Source organism: Populus nigra, chromosome 10 (genome assembly GCF_951802175.1).
Source record: "Populus nigra chromosome 10, ddPopNigr1.1, whole genome shotgun sequence".
NCBI lineage: Eukaryota > Viridiplantae > Streptophyta > Magnoliopsida > Malpighiales > Salicaceae > Populus > Populus nigra.
In genome coordinates this window covers 2,310,171-2,322,540 of record NC_084861.1, presented here as the reverse complement: position 1 = coordinate 2,322,540, position 12,370 = coordinate 2,310,171, and the positions used below count along the sequence as shown (strand labels likewise).

Sequence of the window (12,370 nt, the reverse complement as noted above, 5' to 3'; positions counted from 1 at the left end):
ATGTTCAACCATATCATATCAACTTAATGTAGTTGTTTTTACGAGCATAGGCTGAAAACACTTGTTTTAATAGACAATAACTTAACAAATCTCCATCAATGGAGTTTTTACTGTGATTAATGTTCCATCTATCAAAAGACATGATGTATAATTTGAAATAAATTGCAAATATTATTTGCAATTCGTTAAATTGTTCTAATTTTTGAATTATTTTTTTAAATGGGTTACTTTACTGATTTTTTTCTACTGTGTAAAAAAAAAAAAAAACCTCCATGCTCCTCGATACAGATGGAAGTCCCACGCTTTAAATTCACACACGCATGGAGAGAAGAGCCTGGTACAAAGAGAGACATCAGGCACGGGTTGCAGAAGCCAAACAAGACAAAAGACAAATAAAAAGCACAAAACAATGTTTTTGTTTCTTATGGAAAGGGAAAACAGAACAGGACAGTACAGGACAGAACAGGACAGAAACAGAACAACAACTACACCGGAATCCGAATAGAAGAATCAAAACAGAACAACTTACAACAACAAAAACAACAATGCCCTCTTCTTCCTTCCTTCCTTCCTTCTCTTTTCTTGTTTTTTCGTCTGTTAGAAACAAAGAATAAATCATCCATCTTCTGATACACTCTCAGAACAGAAAACATATACATAGACTGTTCCGTCTTCCCCTTGTTCTCTTCTTGTTTCTTTCTGTCTCCTTTCTTTCTTTGTTATCTAATTTTTTTTGTAATACAAAAAAGTTTTGAACATTATTATTTATAATAGTCACAAGAGAGAAACCAAGAGAAGAGAGATCGAATGGAGCAACTTGTTAATTTTATTATACGGCCACCCAGGTAATAAATTTCTCTTCTTTCCTTCAAATCTGGTTATTTTCCATCTGGATTTTGGTTTGTTTAGTTGATTAGAAATTTGGAAGGGAAAAGTTTTCGTTTTGAATCCTGGTCGGTTTTTGCTATCTGGGTTTGAATTAAAATTGGAAACCCTTTTCTCAAAAGTTCTTAATTTTGATTTTTTTTTGTCCAGTCATGAAGATAACAGACACCATGAGATTCAAATTTGATTTTACTTTTATCGGTTTGCTTGGCAACCAAAAGGGCTTTTGATTTTGATTTATTATTGGGATTCAAATGATATAGCTTCGACTCTATACTTTGTGTGGTTTGTTCAGAATCCAAGATCTTTCTTTCTGTGCTGATTTCTTTTTTTTTCTGTACGGACGTGGTATTCTTGTGTTTAAATCCTCTATATTGATTAGTCAATTTTGATCGTTAGATTCCACGCTATGTATTGTATCAGGTAGTTTTTCATTTTTGTAAACGAAATCATATTATGGTGCATAGCAGATAGTATATATTGTTACTTTTTTTCATATTCTTTTGAAAGTCAAATGTGTTAAATTTCAGTAGTTGTTTTGATAGGGTTGGCATGTGAGGATCAGAACCTTTTAGTTCTTTTGCTTTGTTTACATAGTTTTTCCACTTTTGCGTATTTCACGTGATACTGAGTGAAAATATAGACAGCAAAATAAACTTTCTGGGGGTTATTAAATTGGCAGTTGACTTGGAAACAATTGATGCTAGATGCTGAACAATTTCGATGAGAATCGAATAAGGTTCCTAAATTCACAGACACTGAACTATTTATTGCTTAAATGTCTATCAAAGTCAAACATCCATTATTAAGTTCAGTCATCAAAGACATCTTGTAGATCCGATGCATCCTCTTATAAGCTGAGGCGTGTTTGATAGCAATTTTTTTCCGGAAATGTAGGCTCCACACATGTTTTTATTTGCATTATTCAATAATTGATTCTCCAGAAGCAAAAGGAAAAAAAAAGGTTTCATTGGACTCTTTAAGAACAAGAAGGCATTAATTGATGTTGCATGCTTTAGTGTGATGCATTTATGCACTGCACTTTTTATCTGACATTAAGCTGAATTGAAAACATCTAGACTTCATTGCTATACACCAGTTATCTAAGCTCAATGGGATGCATGCCAAGGAAATTACAATTTTTGATGACTGCATACCTGTCAATGTATTGGCCCATTTCTTTGTTTATAGTTTTTCATGATTCAGTCCATTTTTGTTCTGTAGAGCTGAATACAACCCAAAACATGATTTGTTGGATCAAGAGTTCATGTTGAAAGGAAAATGGTACCAAAGAAAGGACGTGGAGGTAAGTGCCAATATGGGTGGACTAGTCAATTTTTATGTTTGATTATATTTTCTTTGATTTTTATGTCTTCCTCTCCATATAGACAGGTGACTGATAAACTTGCTAAATACCTCTGACATGTTGACATCTTCTTTTGACATCAGCTTGATTTATATTAAAAACAGTTCAGCAAACAAGTACCCCTAGCAATTTCACACAACTTGTCAAGCCTAGTGTAGATTTGCTGAAGTTATCATTAATATTTTTGATACTTTGCAACTTGTCATCCATGTTACAAATTTTAGGTGCTGTAATTTTTTTAAATTGAAGGTCCTGGAATATCCCCATGTAGCATAATTATTTGCTGAGTTAGATCAACCAATCATTTTCCTTACACTTTCTTACTGGGATCATGGAATGGAACTGGGCATTACAGTTGCAACCTAGCCATGGTCCATGCACTCAACTATTCATGGAAACTTGCACGTTCTACCTGCACAAGAGACTCATACAGAACTCTACACAAGTAATATCCATTACAAATATTTGATCTTCCTTTCCCGTGGTTGTCCCATTGAAAACATGACTTTATAATTGTAAAAGAGGAGTAAAGAATTATCAACTATATGCAGCTTTTGCTAGTAAATGAATGATATCTTCTTTATGCCTGCTCGGAAACTTGAAACATTTGAATTGTTCATTGGCTTATGTTTAAGGTGTTTTCAATGTTTTGCAGGTTCAAAACAGTAGGGGAGATGTTCTTCAATGTAGTCATTACATGCCCATTGTTAATCCCCAAGAAAAGCCTCTGCCCTGTGTAATATACTGTCATGGAAACAGGTAACTGGTTAATCATGGTTTATTATAATGTAGATTGTTGTCTGTAGCACCTTATAGATGGAGTCTTCTAGTGTTCTTGTAGAAACTCAGAATTTTGGATGATGAAGAATGAAAATACAGATCAAATTAGAAAGAGAATTTTCTATAGTCATCAAGCATAAGTTCTTTCTCTATCTTGGTGCTAAATATTACCTTCTGTTTACCCTTGTTAAACCCTTGTTAAAATGGAGCAGAGGAAGTGGGAGAGATTGGCAGTTCTATTAAAAATCAACTTAATTAAGATTTTGTATTTATTTCTTCAACTTTTGTTTCACAAAACTGATTGTTACTAAATGGCAGTGTATCTTTGCTTTTGCAGTGGGTGCAGGGTTGATGCTAGTGAAGCTGCTATTGTATTGCTGCCTTCAAACATCACAGTTCTCACTCTCGATTTCTCAGGATCTGGAATTTCTGGAGGAGATTATGTCACTCTAGGATGGAATGAAGTAAGTTGTGGGCATCCTATCAAAATCTGTTGAGGGAAGTTGGATGCTCATTGTGCAACTACATCATATATCTTATGTATTGATTGTTAAAATGTTTGTTAATCTCCTAGAAATTGTTTAGACACCACCTGGTTATTTATTTTTATATTGGCAATTGTTGCTCTTCAATGTCGAAAGTAACCATCAGACATTCTTTGGTTGTTTTCTAGAAAGATGATCTCATGGCTGTCGTTGATTATTTGCGGCAAGATGGAAATGTCTCTTTGATTGGCTTATGGGGCCGTTCAATGGGTGCTGTCGCTAGGTTCTGTTCATTCACTACTATACATCTTTTTTCTTGTGGTGTCATTAGTCTAGGTTTATGGTCATGTCGATCTGTTGCAGTGTAAGGCACTTCTATTTACTTATCTACCGTTGATGATGTCTCACAGCCTGATGTATGGAGCTGGGGATCCCTCGATCACAGGAATGGTTCTTGACAGTCCCTTTTCTGATTTGGTTGACCTGATGATGGAACTTGTGGGTACCTACAAATTTCCTTTACCCAAGTTCACTGTAAGTCACCATTCAGTCACATTACGAGAATTATATTCTTCATTGATTCACAGCCTTAGTGTATTCTGTGTGATGATTTACAATAACAGGAAATAAATGAACTTGCAAGCATGTTTATTATGACAGTTCTTTACTTCATGACAAAATCTTCCTGCAATGTTAATAATTGGAAACTGCATTTGTGACATTTTCCTTGCAATCACCACTGCTGACTCAAGCATGTTTTGCAGAAATTTTATGTGCATAGAGAGCCTCTTTCATTAGAAGATCTCCAGAGAAGTCTTTGCCCCTAATTTTATTACTGTGATATATTTGTGCTTTAGTTTTCATTTCTTTTTGGCTTTTCTTGGAATTTGGATGGCTACTTAGAAACAACTCTTCTACCCTGTAATTATTTCATCTCTTGCTCTTACTAAAATTTAATTTTACTTGTGCCTAAATGATGGTGGTAATTATTTTAACATTAAAATTGGTTGTCTAGCAACTTTAGTGTGTGGCCATGTTTAATGTTTCTAGTGTTCTGAATTGCCCATCATGGAGCTTAACTTTTATCTTCATTACACACCCACTCTTTGTTGTGTCAATGTTTTAGTAGGTCAGTTTTGTCATTAAGTAACACCTTTCATTGTGTAATGAAGGATTTTTTTATCCATCTTTGTTTTTTCCCTAATCACATCCATCAGACTCTTTAAACCATTTACATGTATTATAATTTACTGTCTGAACTATGCATATGTATTAATAATTGATGCAATGATGAGTGCACAAATATTCTTCTAGGATTTTCTAGTCTTGTCTCTGTGTTGTCTCACTGTGTTTATTTTTGTTGCTTGTTCTAGGTGAAATTTGCTATCCAATACATGCGAAAAACTATCCAGAAAAAGGCAAAGTTTGACATAATGGACCTGAACACCATTAAGGTTCTCTCCCTCCTGCAACTTGTACTTCTTTATTGGGTGTTGCAAGTTGAAGCTTGTGGATGATAACTAGAACTCAGTTATAACTTTGTTCATGTTCATACTAGTCCCATCTGAGACGTCTGTCTTATCTTTTCGTATTTTATTTTAATTTATGTCTTATCTTTTCATATTTTATTTTAATTTATTCATGGTACGGGATAACCACTTGGTCAAAATGGAAAGCTAAGACATGATTTAGAGTAAACAATGATCACCAAGTCATTTAATTGAAATTTTAGTCACTATTGGATGCGTTAGTGTGTGACTGGCCACTTTATTTTTAATTTTTACCTGTCCAACTTTACTAAGTTTATGGTGGGAAAGCTTCATCAATGTGATGATAGTTGTAGGTTGGTTTGGAGCAGTTACCAAACTATAAAAATTCCAGTGGATTTTTTCACTAAAGAAATGTGAAAGAAGTAGCAAACAGTTTTTTTTTAGTGAATGAAAAAGTTGAATGGTTGTTCCCTCAACTGCTTTTTGTATCCAAACTTCCTATTTTTTTCATTCCCCGCTTCAATGTGCAGTTTCTAATTTTATCATCTTACCTGTTATTGAAGAATATAACTCCTTTATTCATCTTTGTATCACAGGTGGCAAAATCATGCTTTGTTCCAGTTTTATTTGGACATGCCATTGATGATGATTTCATATGCCCTTATCACTCAGATCGAATATTTGAAGCTTACATAGTAAGTTCCTTCCATTTAGTGGCAAACATTCAAAAGTAATTGTGCTCAATTGTAGATAGAAATTTACTTTTCTTAAAGTTTGCTCTAATGCTTGGCATTCTGTGAGGTTTGTAATCACGGGAAATTGAAATTCTTTAGTGTTAACAAATGATAGATGAAATCTGTTCTAGTCTTGGTCGAATTTACTCCATATCTCTAGCCTGAGGTCAATTGGGAAGCCACCCTGGACACAGTTGAACAACGGCTAAATATTGAATATATGCTGTGTTTTTTCAAAGTTTCTTGTTTGAGGAATGATTCCCAAAGATCCATTACGTTGATTTTAATTAAAATCTCATCAAATGAGAGGTGTATGCTGCTCATTTTTTGTTGATTGAAACTCTTGCATTTGGTTTAATAATTTCTGTTGCCTGGATTGTATATATGATACTCTGTGAGCTTGATTTTTAATGTGCAAATTTTGCAGGGAGACAAGAACATTATCAAGTTTGAGGGAGATCACAACTCTCCACGCCCTCAATTTTATTTTGATTCATTAAATATCTTTTTCCACAATGTCTTGCAACCTCCCGAGGATGAGGTGGGGGGGACATACTTTGAAATGGTGCATGATTACTTTGGTAAGGTAAATTGAATCACGTAGATCTTGTTATCGGGCATGATATTATTGGAAGCACTACATTTCATTTCTACTATCCTGTTTTGCCAATTGTTGGTTGTTTGTACCTTCAGGATAGTTGGAGCTCGTTGCATGAAGTAGGCTGTGACCCAGAATCGCCAGTTGTATCAAAAGGTATGACTGATTTACCTTATACTTGTTAGCATCTCAAAGATGATTTCTGTCAAAGCTTTATTTTCCTGCTTTTTTTCGTTGTCCTATCTGTTTGTTATTTGTTGTAGTACCATCATCAAGCAGCACAGCAGATGCCATTGAACAAGTTCGGTCCAGAAAACCTATGAGTCGGATAGAGGTCAGTGATTATATGCTGTATTCTTTGCTTGAAATGTTAAAAAAATTCTTAGTGTAGAGGTCAAAGGCATGTATGATGCACTGTATGTTTAATTAACTGCTCCATAGTGTAACGATTGTCCTGTTTGATGGGTATCAGATTTGAGTGCTTAATTTTCTTATGATCCTCTTCTTTCCTCTCTCCATGCGCTCCTGCAGAAGGGGGGAAGGACAAAAAACTAATGAAACTCAACACATGTAATGCTGCCTGCACTGCATGGGGATAATGTTGCCCATGGGATTAGTTTAATTTCACTAAACTAGGAAGGAGGAGTGGTTGCCTCTTGTCTGTATTATGTTGGACTTTATACATTCTGTTCAGGTTCCTTTGGATATTCAACATAAAGACAATCAATCTGAAGTTGAGGTATCCTCTTGCCCTTTGCAACAGATGGTGCTAGTGACAGATTAGCACATTGGTCAGCTGGTTCTCTATGAATCATATGACCTGAGCTGTGTTCCCTTTCCCTTTCCTAGAGACTGAAGTTCATTTTTTTTAACACTAACACTAGCATGCTTTGCTGCAGCGTGAAGAAATTGGTGATTATCATTTGCCATCATCATCCAAAATGATTACCTTTGAATTATCCAGTGGTCATCCTCATGGCCCACCTGTTCCAACAACAATGGACGATGATCAATATGTAGAATACCAGCTGGATGACTTGGCAGGTTCTCCTTGTGATATGGAGGAGGAAGAAAGGGTGAGTCTTGAACATTGTATATGCAAAATGATGTTCTACTTGAAAGTTGACTTGCTCTGCATATTTCAGATGTTCATGGAAGCAGTAATTGAGTCATTAAAGGACTTGGAGCTGCGACACCCCAATGCAGAGGAACAACTGGCCAGTGTCAGTCCTGCTTCTGTTAAATCCTCACAAAAAGATAATCAGGATGCATATTCAATTGCAGAACTCGGCAATCCTTTGAAGACATTACCAACTCCCACTTCAGTAAAGCAACATGTGCCCTTAAAGACAGAATCTGCTTCCTCTTCCGCTGTCAATCACCAAAATTTAGCAACTTTAGATCCTTCTCCCGATACAAGTGCATCATCTGTAGTAACTCCATTTGACAATCCACCTTCCATAATGGAATCAGAAAGCATAACTGCCTCTTCTAGCAATGATACTTCAGGAAGCATCCACGGCTCTATAGATACTGACTTGTCAGGTAATACAAAAGCTACATTGACTGTAGAACGGAATCCAGCAAACCACATTATGGATGGTTTACTGCGTCGCTGGGATTTCAACTTGTTCCGAAATGGTCGATGAAAACCAGAATGCCATGATCAATTGTTTTGTAATTAAGATAGTGTCACGATTCAGTGCTGTACAACAGGCAAAAACAGAAGGAAGAAAATAGATTCAATGTTTTAAAGTTGATATTGTTGCTTTTACCTGATTACCAAATTGATGTATACAGTCACTTGATATGAGGCTGGTAATGATTCTTTCTACTTTCGATCAGGAGGGATACACACCTGTTAATATCATTTTTATTTCTCTTTGTTTTGATGTTTTGGTAGCGAGAAGAAATCATTTGAACAACTATCAGATCTGGTAGGTGATGTACTGAAACTGAAATGTGGTTCCGCATTCCTCCTGTTCTCGGCTAGGCCCTTGGCAGCTTGTTAGCATGATTACAAGTCAGGCATTTCAGTTCTAACTCAGCCTTGCGTTATCAAACTTGAATCTTGAATCTTTATAGATATTATGTGACTTAAAGATTTGTAATTATTGTGGCATCGAACATGGAAACTGTCCTAGTCTGTTAGCTTTCTGCAAGATTTTCCTGCTTTATTGACAATTCTGTCTACGGGGAAGACAGAAGGATCATCTGAATAAGAAGGGCCTCCTCCCTTTTACATTTATCTGAGCATTTTGAAATAAATATGTAGATAAATGATAATCCCTCAGAATTATAGTTCCTCATTTCCATTGTACGTTGCATTTATCTTTATTGTAATTGATCATAAAATATTCTTTAGCAAACTGCAACATGATCCCACTAAGAACCTTGCTGGTAAAGACCAACAACTTGATTCCATTATTTGCGTAGCTTACACAGTTGCATATTGTCTAGAAAAAAAAAAGAATCTCCTATAACTTGGTGTTTTCATATTCACAAGAGTACTTGTTTTGAACTCTCTGCCGCACAATTTTACCTGTCTTCCAACAACTGCATTGCAGTTTCAACCAGTGAGTGAATAGATGTGCTGTGGCGGCTCAGCCCAAAAGTGCCGGAGAATATGTTGAAGCTTTCAACTTCGGCCGTGGATTCTAAAACCCACTCCAATTCTTTCTCCAACCCCAAGTCTTTGAAAGTACGCACATTTGCTGCGTTGTTTTGCATCATCCAAATCGCCAACTCTATGGAAAACCTTCTTATTCTTGGAACTTTGACTGATGGATTTTGGTACCTTCTGAGAATCTGGAGTATTTTGTTAGCTAATTCAGCCTCTTTTATTCCAGCTCTATTAAACATGGTGTTAGATTCTTGAGAAGTCATGAATTTGAAAGCTTCGGCCGCTAGTCCAACCATTACTTCTTGTAGTTTGTTCTCCTCTGACATAACTGCATTCAGCACCTGCAACATGACAACACATTGAAATCTCGTTTCCCATGCCTTCTCTAAAGCTAGCAATCTATTAGTATATGTTAAAATGAACTAGAATCAGCTTCTAGCTACATTAGGAAGGCACTTACCGTGGGTACAGCAGCTGTGATTCCCTTCAACTGGTCGAAGCAATCTGCGCCGCTGTAGGTGCACAAGTTTCGTAGAATTCTTGCAGCGTTTACCCGAAGCAATGGGACCTCTAGTGCTCCAACAAGCCTTTCCAGTACTCTTAATTTCAAAATGCGAAGACAATTCCTTCTGCTTTCTAAGGCCAACATTGCTAGAGCTTCTCCTGCAGCAATTCTTACATGATTCTGATTTTCAGGAATTCTTTGGCTGAAAAAAATGTTGAATAACTCCTTAAGAACTCCACCTGCTCCCCCAATCCTCTCTGTTGCATCCTCTTCTAGTGCCAGACTGGTTAATATCTCTATGCCAAGCTTTTGTAGCATTGGATGTTTTTCTCCATGCCGTAGAATATCTCTAATGTTGCTGACGGTGAAAACCATCTCTGAAATTTCTCTTCTAAGATGATTGCCTGTAGTGCCTATCGTGCTTGCCAGCATCTTCACCAGTTGCAGAGAACTTTTCACTGTCAAAATCTGAGATGGTGTGACATTTTCATCTTTCAACAACCTCTCTTCTGCATGTGTGAAATCAATGATTTTTGGTAGGAGGCCCCTTGTATTTCCAATCTTCCCACAGTTATCAAGGTCACGAGCAAGCTTCTTCAGGATAAGAAGCCCTAACTGATTGAATGTCCAGAATCTATAATGTGCATGATCACGGATGGTTGTCTTTTCACCAATTTCATCAGCTGTGGTGCTGAAGGTTCTATTGGTTTGGAGAAGAGATGAGATTGACTCTAATGCACCAGGAATTCCAGCAACACGTAGGGAGTTCTGCTTTTTTCCAGCTAGTTTTGATAGTATCTCTGCGGCTGACCTCCTGATCTCTTCTTCTTGTGGGTCTTTCCAGTTCAATATCTCCACTAATCGTTCTATCACCGATATATTTGTCCCAATCTTTTGGAGAGTATCATCAGAAAACCGAGGATTCATTGTAAATTGACAAAGGACTCTAGCTCCAATAAGCTGCTCATCGGCAGAATTGGAAGCCAATAGGTCCGTAGCAAAAGTAACCATGTCCATTTTCAGGCCATCAAAGATGCTTCCCTCAACGCACCTGGAGTAGGCATCGTATAAGAACCTTCTGATTGAAACCGAGCCTGAAAGCCCCAAATCACACTCTTTTCTCACCTCTTCCAACAGTTTACAGTAGCTTACCTTCCACTCCCAGTAAGCTTTTTCCATCAGGAACAAAAGAGCTTCTGCTAAAGCCAAAGAGTAGAAAATATTCAGGGCAGCTTTTAGGTTCCTCTTGTCAGTATCCCCTTTCTCAATCTCACCGTAGTTATGTTTGATGAGTTTCATCAATGACAAAACCACACAGGCTGATGCAGATGCAAGCTGTAGCCAGTAAAGAACCTTGCTGACATTTCTTGAAAGAAAAACCCATTGAGCATATGGTAGAATAGGAACATCTGAACTTGTCCATGTCCGACTTAGCGTCCTCCTGCCATCCCAGTTCCTTGCTGCATCAGGATTCTCCCTTATTTCTCTGCCATGTGGACTCTGCTTTCGAACTCGTGTTATTGACCGAAAAAGTGCTTTCACAATTTCAACAATAAAGTGTGAGCTGGATCTCAAAGCCCAGAAACTCTTGATCCCAGCATCAGCAATTGACCAGGTGGCTTGATGTTGCCATTCAAGCTCATGGCTTCTGCCGCATATTCGAGTCCCTTCAATCAACAAAATAATGGTGATAAACCAGAAATCTGTTTTATCCAAAGTAATTGCAAAACCTCCGAGAAGAACCACTGTTGCCCAGATAAACCCGAGGGCTCCCAGGCCAGTAGCTGCCTTCTCAAAAATTGCAACGCGAAGAGCAAAGAGAGTGAGTTTCTTCTCCGGTGCACGTACTGCTGGTAATGTTGGAGAAAGAAAATCTCCATTGCCACTGTCTCTATTTTCTATACCACTCTGAGGCTCGAAAATGGTTGCAGAGCCATAGCTTTCGCTGAGCCTGCGAAGCTCATCAACCGGCAAACGAATGCTGCCATCTTCTGCCGATACGCCACGATCCATATCCACCAGATGAGACCAACACCAACCTTTGGTTGGCAGTTCTATTGCAAAACTTGCCTTATAAAATGCTAGAATGGCTTGATTCCTAAACTATGGAATCGAAGGGCTTGTTGTCTGAGCTTTTGCAGAGAAAATGAGAAGTTATGCTCGTAAACAAAGAGAAAATCAGCTTAGGGAGCACGTTTATTTTGTGAAAATGTAGACAAACGTTAAAAGTTACCCAATCTCTGCAGTTTTTCCTAGGAAGTTTTGCTCAGCTTTCCCCCCCTAATGACTTGGGCGGCAAGGGTCGTCCTCTCTCCTATCTCTTTCTCTACTCCGTGATGGTTTGAAGTCGGTTGTCTCCCACTAACAGTAAATTATTAGTCTCTTGACGGATCGTCTAAACTTGGCCAAAAGCTTCCTTTTCTCGTAACCAAATCTTTAAAGCTAACAGACCCTTTATAGTGTGCTATGGCAGCTGGAGAAGTTGCTTGCACTTTTCCATGTCCTTCGGTCTTACCATAATGTATGGTTCAATTTGTTTCTTGGGGGGTTACAAGGAAGGATTATACCATTGACTGCGATCCTTAATGTATCCAGCTAGCCTTTTTAGTTTATCCTATTTTTTTATGAAGGTCTTCTCCTCTTCATGGGAACCAGTAGGAATCATTGCCAACTCAGATTCCTTGGATGATTCCTGTTTGAGAGATAAGATATTGGTGATGTTACTTCTACACATGACTTTTATGGCTTTATCCAGGGAAAAAACTACAGTTTCGACCACCCCATAATTCACTGTGAGTGTCAGTTTAGATTAAAAAAACTCAACTGTACTGAATGTCTTTTTCGAAATTCTCAACTGAACCGAAGAACCAAATAATTGGTTTGGTATAATTCGGTTTTGTTTTT

General features: G+C 37.4%; 2 protein-coding genes across 3 annotated transcripts; one reads left to right on the top strand and one right to left on the bottom strand.

Annotated features, from left to right (window-relative positions):
* The first annotated feature begins 355 nt into the window (after nt 1-355).
* LOC133705108 (uncharacterized) lies at nt 356-8,222 on the top strand. Of its 2 annotated transcripts, XM_062130201.1 has the most exons (14): nt 356-845; nt 2,110-2,191; nt 2,907-3,010; nt 3,369-3,495; nt 3,705-3,799; nt 3,927-4,050; nt 4,890-4,970; nt 5,603-5,701; nt 6,168-6,326; nt 6,434-6,494; nt 6,602-6,672; nt 7,033-7,077; nt 7,238-7,414; nt 7,484-8,222. In XM_062130201.1, exons 1-14 carry the CDS (start codon nt 808-810, stop codon nt 7,985-7,987), a joined length of 1,767 nt encoding a protein of 588 aa, XP_061986185.1. In that variant the 5' UTR covers nt 356-807; the 3' UTR covers nt 7,988-8,222. The 2 variants fall into 2 exon arrangements, with proteins under 2 accessions (XP_061986185.1, XP_061986186.1); XM_062130202.1 differs by lacking the exon at nt 7,033-7,077 and having other exon boundaries at nt 357-845.
* A 425-nt stretch (nt 8,223-8,647) lies between these two features.
* Nucleotides 8,648-12,074, bottom strand: LOC133705107 (uncharacterized). Its single transcript, XM_062130200.1, has 2 exons — nt 9,422-12,074; nt 8,648-9,302 (listed from the first exon to the last, which is right to left on the bottom strand). The coding sequence occupies exons 1-2, from the start codon at nt 11,477-11,479 to the stop codon at nt 8,877-8,879; spliced, it is 2,484 nt and encodes an 827-aa protein (XP_061986184.1). The 5' UTR covers nt 11,480-12,074; the 3' UTR covers nt 8,648-8,876.
* Nucleotides 12,075-12,370: the final 296 nt, after the last annotated feature.